The 16183-nt window shown below is 35.5% G+C and overlaps 1 protein-coding gene across 4 annotated transcripts in view; it reads right to left on the bottom strand.

Annotated features, from left to right (window-relative positions):
• Nucleotides 1-16183, bottom strand: part of LOC132119535 (fibulin-2-like) — a 79605-nt gene that overhangs the window by 14882 nt on the left and 48540 nt on the right. For all 4 annotated transcript variants that reach the window (XM_059529581.1, XM_059529580.1, XM_059529582.1 and 1 more), the window contains 4 exons: nucleotides 15582-15788; nucleotides 11430-11540; nucleotides 9762-9863; nucleotides 2074-2208 (listed from right to left, as the gene is read on the bottom strand). In XM_059529581.1, coding sequence (XP_059385564.1) covers nucleotides 2074-2208; nucleotides 9762-9863; nucleotides 11430-11540; nucleotides 15582-15788 — 555 coding nt within the window. The remainder of the gene's footprint in view (nucleotides 1-2073; nucleotides 2209-9761; nucleotides 9864-11429; nucleotides 11541-15581; nucleotides 15789-16183) is intronic.

Raw genomic sequence — 16183 nt, 5'->3', positions numbered from 1 at the left:
ATTAAAAAGAACAAGCTCTTAAGTGTCGTTTGTTTTTTAACTGGAATGTACTGCTCATGTTGTATGTTGTTTTAGCATGTAGCCTGAAGACAAGTCAACAGAAAAATGTTCATGATATTGTCTGGTACACCATTTTCATGAATCATATTCAACATTCAGAACTCAGGTAAAATATGATTTCTTAGAACCATTACCTGAACATGCAACATGAAACCTACTTTCCCACCCCCTCAGTTTCAGATGTCCAAAGCCTGCAATTAGTTAAAATCCACTATTTCCATTCTGACACTTATTATGATTATTATTCTTCCACATTTACAGTATTAGCATGCTCCAGGCAAAGTCCTGACAAGAGTCATAGACTCTGGCAAAATTTCTCTGTTCAAAGGCAATGGTTAGATGTGTCTAGGCATCTGCTTTGTGTAAAAACAAACTGCGAGAATCTTTAGATGTTAGCAAGCAAGAGCCTGAGGCAATCAGCTGTGGCCTCTTTCGAACTGCAAAGGCCTGCAAAATTCACATTTTACTGCACAGATTAATGAATGGTTTCTGGTTCTTCTCTGAAGCGGTGAGGTGGTGTGTTTAGATGATGAAGACACTGGTCCGAGATCTGTGGAATAGTATGTGCTAGAGGACTCTGACAAGGATGGAAGACCGTTTGTTATTGATTTTGTCCATATGCATCACCAGATGACTCTTATAGCAGGGCGAGAGTTGGGTCGCTGCCATGTTTCTGCTGATCTTATAACATGTTTAATCAAAGTTCATGCAGACATAACTCTCAACATATTTTAATTAATAAAACAATGCTCTCTGTGTATTTTTAGTTAAATTAAAGCTAAAAATAATGTCTTTTTTCCTGATCACTTCTCCGTTTGTCACTGGTGACACAAACTGGCAGTCCCACCCCCAAATTCACACTGTTGCTTGAACAAATATTGCTAAATGCAATTACAAATGTTTGTCAATATTTGTATTTAATTTTTTTAAGAAAGTTATTTTATTCAGCAAGGATGCATTACATTGATCATAAGTGAAAATTAGTGACTTTTACATCTTCACAAAATAATTTTTAAAAGTTACTTTCTATTCATCAAAGCATTCTAAAAAAATAAAAAAAATTCAAAATAACCATATATGACCCTGGACCACAAAACCAGTCACTGAGGTATATTTGTAGCATTAGCCAAAAACACAAAATTATAGATTTTTCTTTTATGGCAAAAATCATTAGGCTATTAAGTAAAGATCATGTTCCATGAAGATATTTAGTAAATTTATAACCTTAAATATATCAAAACTTAATTTTTGATTTGTAATATACATTTTTAAGAATTCATTTTGGACAGATTTTCTCAGTATTTAGATTTTTTTGCATCCTCAGATTCCATATTTTCAAATAGTTGTATCTTAGTCAAATGTTGTCCGATCCTATTAAACCATAAATCAATGGAAAGCTTATGTATTCAGATTTCAGAAGATGTATAAATCTCAATCTCGAAAAATTAACACTTATTGGTAAGAAATGTTTATGTACCAAATCAGCACATTAGCATGATTTCTGAAGGGTCATGTGACACTGAAGACTGAAGTAATGGCAAATTCAGCTTTGGCATCATAGGAATAAACTACATTTTTAAATATATTCATATAAAATGAAAATATTTTTAATTATATTTCACAGTATTACTATTTTTACTGTATTTCCAATTGAATAAGTTCAAATAGGTAAGATACACATTAAATTAAATACAGTTTTAGTATTTTAATGAAATATATAGTTGAATTTGTTAATTGAATACAAATACTTGGATTATATTTATGCTTTCCCTAAAACATTTTCATCTTTAAAATTTATTTCTGATTTATTTATCTGTTGTGCACTGATTTATTTGGTAACAGACTGAATTTTATTTTTATTTTCTGCAAATATCTATTCCTTAAAAGTACTAAGAGAGTCATTAATGGAAATTAAGAAATTAGGAAAAGGTGAATTAGGTAAATTAGGTAAACAAAATTGCATGTGTGTTATGTGTGTGTATATGTGTGAGCATTTGTTGATATTGTACCCACCTTCACACACTCCATTCCTCAGCTGGTAACCGCTCGAACATGAGATCTGCCTCTCACACACAAACCCTCCGATCGTGTTCACGCAGCGCTCCTCAGCCTGGCAGGTATGTGTGCTTGTCACACACTCGTTCATATCTGCAAAGCAAAAGCACAGCATAATTTTACAGAGCTCAAAAGTATAACATCCTCACACAGAGCCAGGGACACAAATGGAGAGTTACATCCACAAAAACCTATAATGGAGAAGCTGAAGCTGATGGAGATGCAAGCAGGTGAGACAGCAGTGTAAAAAACAAAGACCGGCAGAACCCGCAGCATATTTTCATTTGACATGGCAGACATAAGGCATTTTACTTCAAGTTCTTTATAGTTCTGGCACTGAGATCTTTGGTTGGCCAGATTCATTATAGACAATAACTCTAGACTATATTGAAAAAGAAAACAAGTCTAAACAAGATTGGAAAATGAGCATGGCCCAGGGAGAGGAGAAAATAATTACTTGAAGCCTAGGCAATGGCTTATTTGTGGGCCAAGAAAGGGATTCAATCTGTCATGTTATTGCCAGAGTAAATAATTTCAGGGGGCTGGGTGGAAATGTTTAAGCTTTCTTCTGGCCACATTAGGAGAGAAGAGAAAAAAAAAAAACATATGATACCTTACAGGTTTCACACAACAATTGGTAACATCAATTTTTCATGAAAGTTTTTTTGGGCACCCATTTTTGGACTTTCCAGCACGAAAGCTTTTAGGTAAATCAGAGTCACTTCACTATTGTAATGACAGTGACCACCCATTGTAAACCTTGTTTTCAGGAAGCACACATTAATAGTTAATGTGTAGAGTAGCTATACTGTACATTTTTAAATACATATAAGTAGACAAGAGCATATGAATATTCCAAGTGGTTCAGTGTGAAGTAATTTTAAAATACTTGCAAATAGTTTTAGAAAGTATAAAACAACTTGAAAGATGAAAATACATGCCATTGAATGTGTGTTAATATGTGAATATGTGAAAGTTTATTGAGCTGTTTAGAGAGAAAAAGGGAGAAGTTTGAAAAAAAGAGATTACTCTCAAAAAAAAAAATAGCTGGACGTCTCAAACAAACAACTCAAAAACAAACTATATTTTGAAAAAAAAGGCTTCTGAGAAATAATAAACTCCATCTGTCTTACCAAACAAAGTGTTAACTTTATCTCTTTATCTTGCTTTTGGCTAAGACTGTGTTGATGTGATGGGCCAATTAATATATATAAAAATGTTTTTCATAAAATATGTTTCATTAATATATGTGAATATATTTGCTTTTTTAACTGTAGGGTGGAACTTATCTTGAAAAAGAATGTAAAATAAAAAATGTATGTATAAGTAGATGTATGTTCTTGTTTATTTTTACAAATTAAATTTTTTTTTTAACATTGTTACATTGCATTTTTTTATAAACAATTTTTTATACAGTTTACAAATCAGGACATACGTCAGGCACACCAGCTATTAAAGGGTCTTTTATGTTCCACAGAGAATGACATGATCTCAAGTAAACGATGACAGAATTTGTATTTTTAAGTGGACGAACCCTTTAATGATCCACACTTGTGGCTCCAGGCAAGTGAGATCACTGTAAGATCACTGTCTTTTTTAAAGCTTCCTGCATTCATGTGCATGTTATTTAGCACCAAAAGGCACACAGAAAGCAGCTTTGACACCCTTTTGCACTCTGTTGCAGATCCAGCACAGAAGTGTCAACAAGCTGCCTCATCAGCATACATGAACAGTGGCACTTATTCAAAAAATTTGCTTTATCATAACAATATGGTCTATTCCCTTTTAAAACGTGGTGCTCTTTAATGCATTAGAGGAAATGCATGGGATGAATAATGCATTTCTGTAGACCAGGCAATGAGGCAATGGGGAGTGTGATAGTGCTATTGCAAAGGGATGTGACTTCAGTGCAAGATATCAGGATTATGGTCTGTCAACATTATTTCTACATCAGTGGTGCTGCCGTGATCGATAAGGGTTAGGATGAAAGGGTGATGATGACTTCAAGCTTGGGTTCACATGTTTGTCAGTGTTGTTATTTTAACTAAAAATAAAACAAAATAATACATTATTGTCACAACCCTGGACTTTCTGTGTGTTTTGCTCCCTATGTGTTCCCCTTGACCCAGTTTTTCCCTCGTTTGATTACGTTCATTTGGTTCAGGTGTATCTAGTCTATTCCCCTCATTTAGCCCTGTATTTATAGCGTTGTCTGTCCCGTGTTCCCTGTCCGGCATTGTTCGTCTCCTGATGGTGCTACGTGTGTCTCATGCCTACCCTTTGTAACCCTCTTTCGAACTGCGAAGGCCTGCAAAATTCACATTTTACTGCACAGATTAATGAATGGTTTCTGGTTCTTCTCTGAAGCGGTGACGGTGGTGTGTTTAGATGATGAAGACACAGGTCCGAGATCTGTGGAATAGTATGTGCTAGAGGACTCGTTTGTTATTGATTTTGTCCATATGCATCACCAGATGACTCTTATAGCAGGGAGAGAGTTGGGTCGCTGCCATGTTTCTGCTGATCTTATAACATGTTTAATCAAAGTTCATGCAGACATAACTCTCAGCATATTTTAATTAATAAAACAATGCTTTCTGTGTATTTTTAGTTAAATTAAAGCTAAAGTGTGTCAGTTTTGCACCACTTACTAAACATGCAAATAATGTCTGTTTTCCTGATCACTTCTCCGTTTGTCACTGATGACACAAACTGTGACTAAAACAAAACTAAAACAAAATAATACATTATTGTCACAACCCTGGACTTTCTGTGTGTTTTGCTCCCTATGTGTTCCCCTTGACCCAGTTTCTCCCTCATTTGATTACGTTCATTTGGTTCAGGTGTGTCTAGTCTATTCCCATCATTTAGCCATGTATTAATAGCGTTGTCTGTCCCGTGTTCCCTGTCCGGCATTGTTCGTCTCCTGATGGTGCTACGTGTGTCTCATGCCTACCCTTTGTAACCCTTGGTTTGTCTATTAAAGACTGTTATTCCTGCAAACTCCTACGTCTCCATGTTCCTCGCTCCTACACAGTAGATAACCATGACAATTGTAATGTATTACAAATATTATTGGCTCTTTGACAAATTTCTTTTGTTTCTCTTTTTACTTTGCCACTTTGGATAAAAGCGTTCAAATGTAAAATGAAAAACTTTATTTTTAAAACTTAAAAATTTGAAATGTTGCCTGTTAAATTGAAATAAAAATTTAAGCTAAATAGAAATACATTTTGCATGTAAAAATGCATGTAAAAGTACAAAAGCTTAAATTCAAATTAAAACTGAAAATTAAAAAATAAGAGCTAATTCTAATAAATACTACTGTAGCTGATAAAGTTAGTTAATAAATAACATAATAGTATATAAATAATACTAAAATAAAATTATTATGAACACACATACAAACACTTTTGTATTCTGCATTTTGTAGATTTATGAAAGTACTAAGAAGTCATATATAAATCAATTCATTAAAAATGTATTCAAGTATTAAACCATAAACTGTATGATACAATTATTTAGAATAAGATATAAATAATATAAATATGAGGGCAAAATTTTGTCAACAAAACTGAACAACAATTAGTAAATAGTAACAGAAATTTCATTTTTGGTGCACTGGTCCTTTAAGAGCATGTATGTTTAACTCTTTAACCAAGAGCATTTTTGAAAAAAGTTGCCAGCCACTGCCAGCAATTTTGATGATTTTCATTAAAATGTTATGGCCTACAGTATATTTTTCTGAATGAATATTTGAATATGCAATACACCAAAATAAAGATCAAAGCCTCTACTTCTTTTTTTTTTTTAAGTATTTTATTCTAGCTTAAAGCATTCTTTTTTTTATCCACAATTGAATATAGGTAGGTTTCATAAAAAATTATAATTTTGAGCAAAAAGGTAAGAAAATAATTTATTTATGAAAAACTACATCTGGACAATATTCAGTATGATTATCAAACTATAAATTTAGTAAATCCCTTCCATCAACACCTCCAAAGCTTGCACAGACATATACCACTTTCTGTATCATCAAGCTTATGCAGTTTTCATTTATATGCTGTCTATTGCAGACAATCACATTATTTATCACATGCATCTGTTTCCATAAGAGATCGCTAGTTTTTCCATCCTGTTCATGCGTGTTTTTGTTTGGGAGGTTTTGTACTCGTTCAGAAGATGTGTAATAGCAATAGTAATAATAATAGTAAAAATTTGTCAATGTCTGGGAAGCGTTGTCTTCTAAATTACGAGATAACTCATCAATGTCAGGGAAAGAGTTGACATGCATGATCATTATTATTTACTTCATCATTCATTTTTCAACCTAACAAAACCATTAAAAAAACTGTCCAAATGTAAAAACTGAACTATAATTTTCAAAGCCTACACCCATTTTTCCGTCTGTACTACAGCATTTCTTCTATTTGGTTTAGGGGCCATTCTAAGACTCCCATTAACTTTCTCAAGAATCAAACTGTTTTGTAATAAATTGAGACATTCGTGTATGCTAACCACTAATGCCTGCTATGTTTTGGTTATGTCTGGAGGAAGGCAACACAGCTGCTGGTGAGAATTCTGAGCAAACATAATACCCATAATGCAAACATATGTATTTGAGCTAGTTGTAAGAGCATGCCGATGAGTTTTGTATTTCCTCCTTGTGTATAGTGAGTGTTTATCTGGGCAAGCAATGGACAAACATGCCCAAACAGTGAGCTAAAATGGTCCCACAGTGCCAGTTGAAACCTCTTACCCACACAATCTCTATTCTGGTTGAGAATAAGGCCCTCATAGCACATCTCATTCAGCCGCACACACTGGTAGGACCCCTCTCGGTTCACACACACCATGTCACCGAGAGCACTTGTGTCTGCCGCTAGTGCACTCATTCACATCTAAGGTGCACAACAGTTTAGTGGAAGAAAACAACACATGCACAGATGCAAACACACATGTAATATATAAATGCCACCTCCACCATCATGAATTCAAACTAGCATTTTACGAGGTATAAAACCAGACCAGGTTTTGTTTCTAATAATGAGGTTTGCTCTCAGTTAATCAACCATTTTATTGTTGTTCAAAATGGGGTTTCTTTGTGGCAAAATCAAATGCAAGCATGGCTTTATGAATCTATAACTCTTAATGTTTACCATGTGAATATGGCTTACAAAGAGAAACAGATGCTAGAGAAACTCCAGGAAGGATTTAAATATGTAGTCTTCTATTTTGCATTTGGAAATGTAAATTGATATGATATGTTAAATGATAGCTAATACTAAAACATTTCATTTAAAAAATGCATCCAGTTTCTATAAGTTTTTGGCTCTAAAGCAAAGCAAGTCAAGCTTGATTTTGTTACTTCCAAAAACGAAATCAAGGTCTCTGCCCACCCACATTCAGCATATGGGAAGGCTTTGACGGAGAGACACAGAAAGAGAGAGAAATAAACTCTTGAAATACTGAGATAATTCAACAGTGAAAACTGCCCTCTCAGCTGAAGCCAATTCAATTTTATCTTCCTTTAAATTGTCCTCACATCCAAAAATTACATGGATTTACAGTTTAGGTCTCCTGAATCAAGTATATAGTAAAATTTGACATTTATGTTGTGCCTCATGTAGGCAATTCAAGTTTCAGTCAAATACACAGTATTAATTGTTGTTGAATGTCACAGTAATTAATTCAAAACAAGCTTAAGTCAATCAGAGAATATGAAATAGACAAAAAACTGTCCAAATAAACAGTATTTTATACCAGACTGTATGATATAAAGCTAATATTGGTCACAACTGACAGAACTGACAGGCCATTTAATGTTATTAATCCACATCACATTTTGATATCCTCATTGCAATTTAAAATAGTACAACATAAACCCAAATCCTTTGAATGTTGAAAAAAATCATTGAAAAGTGTTTTTAAAAAAAAGTATAAATAAAGGAGTCTAAGGATGTTTTTAATTGCATTTATGTATTTTAGTATATTTAATACATTACATAAAAAAATTTTTTACTGTATCGCATTTTTCACCTGTCACAGTTGTATATGGTCAGGTGTCATACCGTAAATTAAATAAAGAACTCTGTATCAACAAAATATTGTGTTTCTGATCCGGTTTATAGTAACAGCTGTGCATGGGAATTTTATTAGCACCCTCCATGACAAGTTCAGGATATGGATTGGAAAGACCTTGAAATATATTGTCTGCAATACTATCAGTCCATTAAATAAACATGCAGTAAAAGTGTCAGATCAGACAGGAAGATGTATTGTGAGAGAGCTGAGCTGTCGAACCCGAGGCTGAGGTCACTGTTTATTATTGTAGTCAGGGCTGAAGGAGAGTAAATGGTCATGGATCAGCAAAGAAGAAGGAAGCAGGTCCTCAGGTAAGACTGTGATGTTCAGGTCATGAAAAATCTTTTGTCTTAATCCTTTGGGCATAACTGTTATACATGAGTGATTCAGTCCAATAAAGGATTGATTAGTGGGGTATGACAGTTTTCCTAGCAAACAGGGAACTTTCCCATAACTTTCACTGACGTTCTTTCAAAGTTATGTAAATGTTAGGACAAAACATTCTGAAGATAATGTTTATTGGACGTTCTTATAATGTTATTGATAGTCAATTACGTTCTCGTAACGTGGAGAGAAAATGTTCTTAGAAGTTCTTAAGACATCCTTATGCTATTATTTGTAGTTAATGAATGTTATTATAATGTTGAGAGAAAACATTCAATGAATAATATTCACAGAGCATCCTTATAATATTTTTATTTGCTGAATGTTTTCATTATTATCACATCCATGGAACATCCTTAAACTGTTATTTTTACTTTGTGTACATTCTCATATCATTGAGATAAAACGTTCTTGGAACAACATCCTTATGATGTTATTTTTACTTGAAGAATGTTTGAATGAATGTTTGTTCAAAGTTATCTGGTCTTTAAAAATTTGAAACAAAAACGTTATATATACATCATACATGGAACATATTTTTTGGAATGGTTTAGTTGGACGTTCATCAATTTTTTTTAAGCATTACTACTTGTTTGATCATTAAAGAAAATTGAAGACAACGTAGTCACAAGACATGCATAAGGAATAAACAATGACTGCATGTTGTATATACACTGACTTCATCCCATCTAACAAAAAAATTATCCTCTAAAGTTAAGTTAACTTTCCCATTAACTCTTAGTGAACTAATACAGTAAAATGACAGTAGTACTACAATACTACTACAGTAAAATGTCAATTTTAAAGTGAAAGTCTTATTTATTATTTTTGTAACTGAAACATTTAATGCACTCTGGAAAAAGGCAAATACTCTTAAAAATGTGTCTAAACAGTTTTTAGTACTTAAAATTTCTGTTCATTTTAAAATCTATACCTGTGGCTTTAAGAAATTAATTAATTTTCATAATTTAAATAATATCAACATTACTATAAGCAGGGCAGCACAGTGGCTCAGTGGGGAGCTCTGTTACCTCACAAACTGTTTTCATAACTTAATGGGAATGTTAGCAAAACTTTCGAAGAACATATTTTTTGTTACCAAAGTTATCAGGGTTTTCTGACAGCTGTGCTGAGAAGTGATTTTGTGTGTAGTTTTAGACCAATTTAGAGTACTTTACCCTCACAGGTGTGTCCATCAGCCATCAGAGAGAATCCTGGGAAACAGGAACATTGGGCCAGTCCTCTAACAACAGAGCACTTCTGAGAGCAGGGCCCATTACCTGCAGACCATAGCAAAACTCAGTTAATGAATCTTTCACACTTCTTTTTTAGACATTACATTATACCTACTACAGCAAGGAACACTATTGTTATTGTTCATATTTGAGGTTATAAGGATTTGAACAACCCCCTAAGTATTAAAAGTTGCAAAATTTGTGCTATAGACATGAATGATACCTCAAACCTGAAAAGACTTTCCAGGATGTTGTGTGAGAATTATCAAATGTCATGAAAAAAATAAATAATAATAATAAAAAAATAAAAATAATAAAATAATAAATTAAATTAAATTAAAATTAAAATTAAAATTAAAATTAAAATTAAAATTAAAATTAAAATTAAAATTAAAATTAAAATTAAATTAAAAATAATGTTTAAAACACTGCTGTGAACACATAGAAGATGTTTAAATTTGTGTTATGTTTGGTATCATTAATGTAATGTTATAGTGTATAATAATAGTTTAAATTTGGTTTTATTTTTACATTTTAAATTAATTGACAAGTTTTAGTAGTCATTTGTCATTTGTTATTATTTTTATTCTTAAATATGTCTATAGTTATTTCAATTTCAGTTTTAGTTCTTTTAGTACTTAAAGTTAAACTAAAAGAAAATGAGAATGGATGCCTTGGCAGCTAGTTTTTAGATACAGTATATTTCATTTTATTTCCTTTTCCATTTATTTCAAGTGATGAAACATTTTTTTATGGTTTTAATTTTTCATTTTAGAAGCAAGAGCCCAGATATAAAAGCACCAGGCTGGGCCTTCTGTATGGCCCTAACAGATTTACTTGAAAATTAAACTGTAATCAGCATGACTTAATGAGTCGCCCAGATACTTCCAGATCATTTCCGTATTGATTGATACTCCAGAAACACGACAGTACCCCAGACAACACAGACTTCCAGTAAATGCTTAAGTCCTTAAACGCCTACCATCAGTCCCAAACCAGATATACACTAAACCTTGTGGCGTACTACAGACTTTATCTTGTAAAGTGCTATATCTTCTGGATGGCCAGCTGGATGAGGAGGGAAAAAGAGTCAGTGATGATTTTCCTTCTCTGTTCAGCATGTTTCTATTAAGATAACATATGTAGTGCAGAACATTAGAATGACCTTACAGAACCTGTGAGAGGCTACACAATCTGGAATTTAGTTCTCTGTCACAGTGCCAGAATGTTACAGATCATTGAAATAGTGTGTCCATCTCATGACAATTGAAAGAACAATGTTATATGCACATCAAAACAACCCAATATGTCAAGACATGACTAATAGGCCGGCTACTGATCAAAATAATAAATAAAGCTACAAAAAAAAAAAATGTAAACAGTATTTTTGCATTTTTATATACTATTGCATATGTGATGCTGTATAAGGTACAAAAACTAATAAAATGAGGTTAATAGTCAATATAAATAACATTTTGTATGTATGATAAATATTATAAAACTATATAATTATTAATATATTACATAACTATAATGTAATAATAAAATATGCTACCATGTTTATTGTTATAGTGAAAACCAATGAGATCGATGGCATCGTATACCACATACCTGAACATGGGTTACGTAAGTCCAGGGTTTGAGTTGCAGTTTCTTGTCTTGCTGGAGCTACAGTAAGCAGCCTGTCTTCCTCACCTACTCTGTTGTCTTCTTCCTGGTTCTCTGTGGAAAAAAGAGAGAGAAAACAGTGAGTCATTCTTTTTCATTCTGCATCTGTTAGATGGCCTTAGAATAACTGCATATGATGGAGAGTTTTTCTCCAACATTTAATCATGACCAGATGATAAATTATGGAAAGTGCTTTGATTTGTGACATTTGCCAACATATATCTTGTCATCAGAATTCCTACCATTCCTAAAGTCAGCTGAAGATTACTGGAGAGAAGTTTGCACTGTATCATTAGTTCATTCCAGACATGAGATCATGAATCAAGTTTCACACTGGAGCAGAACAACAATTTCTCTATCAACACGTCCAATATTGACACATGATGGCAATCCCATCGTGCAGTGGCATTGCTAGGGTTTGGCCATATAACTAGGGAAGCAAGATAAATAATTACAAACTGCAGTGAATCAGGCAACACAAAGGTAGAATCTTTAGGAATAGTTCCCTATCAGTCAGTCACGTTCAATGTTACATCAGTGACTGAATAATTGGGATCTTGCCTGAGAGCTCCAATCACCTTCAAGTGGTACAAAACAAACCAATGTATACTGGTGAGTGAGATTTGCATCTCAATCCACAACCATTTACTCAGAGTATGCAAGGAAGCATCGCATCTCACTTATTCATCTTTTGCTTCGGAGCCAAGCATTTAATACTTCTCTGCTCTTCTTTCATCTTTAAGCAAGCTCTTCTGTGTGTTGGTGTGACGCGGTGGTCATTGAGACAGTGGTGCAGAGTGCCTGTTGTTTTTAGCTATCCCCAGAGCATTTAAGCATTAAAAGATTTATTAAAAGACTTATTAAAAGAGCAAGCATGGGTGTGACACTGCTAGTGCCTCCTCCACCCTCACTACCCTCGAAGGCGAGGTGGCCAAGGGATACTTGGAGATTCCTCAGGTTGAACCTGCAGTTGCGATGCAGCTTTGCCAGCAAAGTGCTGCCACCTGGCAGGGTCGCCCATGTCTCCCATCCAAGGTCTATTAGTTCTCATCCACTTTAGCACCCAATGCTTACAGTGCCACTGGACAGGCCGCTTCCTCCCTGCATGTCATGGCGCTCCTGCAAGTCTATCAAGCCAAGGCACTCAAGGAATTGCACAAGGGTAGTGCTGACCCAGAATTGATGCAGGATCTGCACACAGTTACGGATCTCACCCTCCGGGCAACGAAAGTCACTGTGTGCTCCCTTGGGCAGACGATGTCCTCACTTCTGGTCCAGGAACCTGACCCTGGCATATCTGTGGGATGCTGACAAAACTCATTTTCTTGACTCCCTGATCTCTCAGGGCGGCCTCTTCAGTGATGCTGTCAAGAACTTTGCTCAGCAATTTTCTGCAATACAGAAGCAGACGATAGTGATTAAACACATCCTGCTGCTGCCACCCAGCCACCTGCGGCAGTCCCCCAACATGCTCATTGCAGAGGGCATCCTAATCCCCCTCTGCTCCCGTAAAGCACAAGCAGCAGCCTCCACCTAGGGTGCAGTGAGGAGCGAGACACAGGAAGCAGACGCTACCCATCCCAGCCTCCACTGCACCTTCTAAGCGTCCAGCGAAGCATAGTACCTGAGACGGGCAACCTGGAGATGGAGGAAGTTGCACTTCATGAGTCGGTGACCGCACTGCTCCTTTCCCCAGAGGAACACAGTGTGGACAATCTTTTATTTATTTTTCCTTCAGTTGACACCGATGACCCCTCATTCATGGGTACTTAATCTCTCAAAGAAAGAGCAGTTTCCTCAATCTCAGGGTCACAAGAGGGTTCAGATGATAGTGAGTGACACTGGGCCTTGCCACTCTCATCCCCCTCTATTGCCAGTAGTCAAGAGTTCACAATTTGTGGACACAATGGATTCTCACATTACTTCTGTCATTCCCTCAGTGGAACTTTGGGGTCTGGCGAGTGCTACACAGCTGCAGGTACATCTGTGGTCCCATTAGTCCTGCTTGCATGGTCTTTGGCTCTTTCCAATCTCTGGCTCATTCAGAAAGTAAGACTCTGCTATGCGATTCAGTTCGCCCAGCGCCCAGGTTCAATGGCATTTGGTTCACCTCATTGGCGGGCAAGAATGCGAATGTCCTGTGTGTGGAAAATTGCAGTCCTACTGGCATAGGACACGATAGAGCAAGACCCTCCAGCTGACATGAAGTCTGGTTTTACAACCCGAACTTCATAGTACCAAAGAAAGGCAGTGGGTTATGACCAATCTTGGAACTGCATGTCTTGAATCATGCATTTCACAAGCTCCCATTCAAGATGTTAACGCAGAAACGCATCTTCGAGTGCATTTGGCCCCAAAATTGGTTTGCAGTGGTCGACCTGAAGGACGCACAATTTCATGTCTCTATCCTCCCTTGAAACAGAATATTCTATGCTTTATGTTGGAAGGGCGAGTATATCAGTACAAGGTCCTACCCTTTGGGATGTCCCTGTCACCCCATGTCTTTACGAAGATCGTGGAGGCCGCCCTTGTTCTGTTCATGATCTCGGTGACTGGCTCATTTTGGCCCACTCGCGAGGTATGTTGTGTTTGTGTTCGCGGGTGTGCCAAAATGAGCCAGTCACCGAGACACAGGCCAAATACAGGGACCTGGTACTCATCACCTCACCCATCTGGCACGTCTGGTCAACTGGGAAAAAGAACTCTCCCCTCTGCAGAAGATCTCTTTTCTCATTATTTAAAATGACAGCATGTCTCACAGAGGAGCTGCAGAACGTTCAGCCCATAGTCTGACTTTTTTTTTTTTTTTTTTTTGGTGTTATATCTTTCACTTGGATGTTATAAATTGTGTAAATACTGCTGGATGAAACAAAAACTGTGTCCATCTTCATTTCAGGTTGCAAAGCAACAAAAACTGATTATTTTTTAGGGTGATTGGGGCTTTCAAGCAAGATCCCAATTCGTCAGTCACTGACTTAACATCTCCTTTCCCTCCTTCAAGAAACAAAGGTTACATACTGTATGTAACCGAGATGTTCACCCAGAAATGAACACTTTTGAGTTGAATTATTTACTTATAGACGTGGAATATAAGTTGTATGGATCACTTTTACGATACTTTTATGTTGCTTTTTCAAAATTTTCCTCCAAGTTCTCCATGATTTTAGAATACTGAAAAAATATTCTTCAAAAATTTATGTTTTATGTTTTAAGATGAATCTTATAGAGGTTTAAAATAACATACAGTGTTGTTACTGTGAGCAAAAACAAAAAACAACTAAAACTAATTTTTGATAATTGAAAAATTTTTAAGGTTGAGAGAGAGCTGTTTTGTGCTGTATTAAATTTATTATTAAAGTTTGATTTAAATGTCTGCCAGTTCCAACCTCCTTCTTTCCAACTTACAAACAGTGTTACAAAAATATAAATATTAGATGAAAAAAAAAAAATTCAAATAAAGGTCGAAATGCTGACCTGGCAACTAACTACATATATACTATAATTCAGCGATATTTATATGGCAATTTTACTGCATTTCATCTTTATGTAAAATCACATATGTTTTATAATGAATTAATATTATTCATGTGGTTCCTTGGAGTTCAAAGTTTTGAAAAATAATATATCAGGACGTCTAATTCACTGACTCATCATAAAAATCTTGTAAAAAAAAATGTATACACAAGCACGTATCTAAAGGCACTCACAGCACAGAGTTAATTTTGAATCCAAATAAGATCTAAGTAACACACACACAGTGCAGGCAGGATGTTGAGCAGGTACTAAGATTAATACATATATTTAATGCAGGGCTGATAATGTGTGTTTTGAGTGCATAAAGGCTAGACTTGCATAAGCTATGTTGTATACAGAAGCAGATCTCTGCTGTGAAAGTTTATAAATAACAAACCCTGCTGGTTTTCAACAATCTTTATGCATATTCAAATTGGATATTTTATTGATCTACACCTGTTAAATCTAAAAACTGTTGACATACAAAACTGACTCTATATGAAACTGACTCTGTATGAGACAAGTACATGGGTTTTTCTTTGTATGCTAAGTCATCAGAACTCAAAGAGGGGCTGATCTTACCTGGCACACAGGTGCGGGCGTCCTGCAGGAGTGTGTATCCAGGGTAGCAGGCGCACAGGTAGGATTCACGAATGTTGATGCAGGTGTGATGGCAGAGCGGTGCAAATCTCTGGCACTTGTCATCATGCTTCAAATCCTCCAGTGAATTTGCTGCAGGATCCACATCCCCAACCGACAATGCTTGCTTCGGAAACTGACTGCCTGATACTGAGGAAGGGAAGAGATAGTAAGATCAAAGTCATCAGACAGAGTTAGATATGACTGTATACCTCTTGCATGTGACTATTTACTTTATTTACTGTACATTACCAGAGATGGAAAGAGTACAAAAATATTCTACTCAAGTAAAAGTACCATTACATTAATGAAATTTTACTTAAGTACAAGTAAAAGTACCAGTCTAAAAATCTACTCAAGTAAAAGTAAAAAGTAGCTCATCTAAAATTTACTCAGAGTAAAAATTACTTAATTACATTTTAACAGTGGGAGGGAGTCAAAAATGGGACAGGCCAAGGTTGTCAAACTCAGTTCCTGGAGGGCCACAGTCCTGCACAGTTTAGATATAACCCTAATTAAACACGCCTGATCCAGCTAATCTAATC

Source organism: Carassius carassius, chromosome 38 (genome assembly GCF_963082965.1).
Source record: "Carassius carassius chromosome 38, fCarCar2.1, whole genome shotgun sequence".
Lineage (NCBI taxonomy): Eukaryota > Metazoa > Chordata > Actinopteri > Cypriniformes > Cyprinidae > Carassius > Carassius carassius.
Note: the sequence above shows the minus strand (reverse complement) of the source record. Positions and strands in the feature narration are given on the sequence as shown.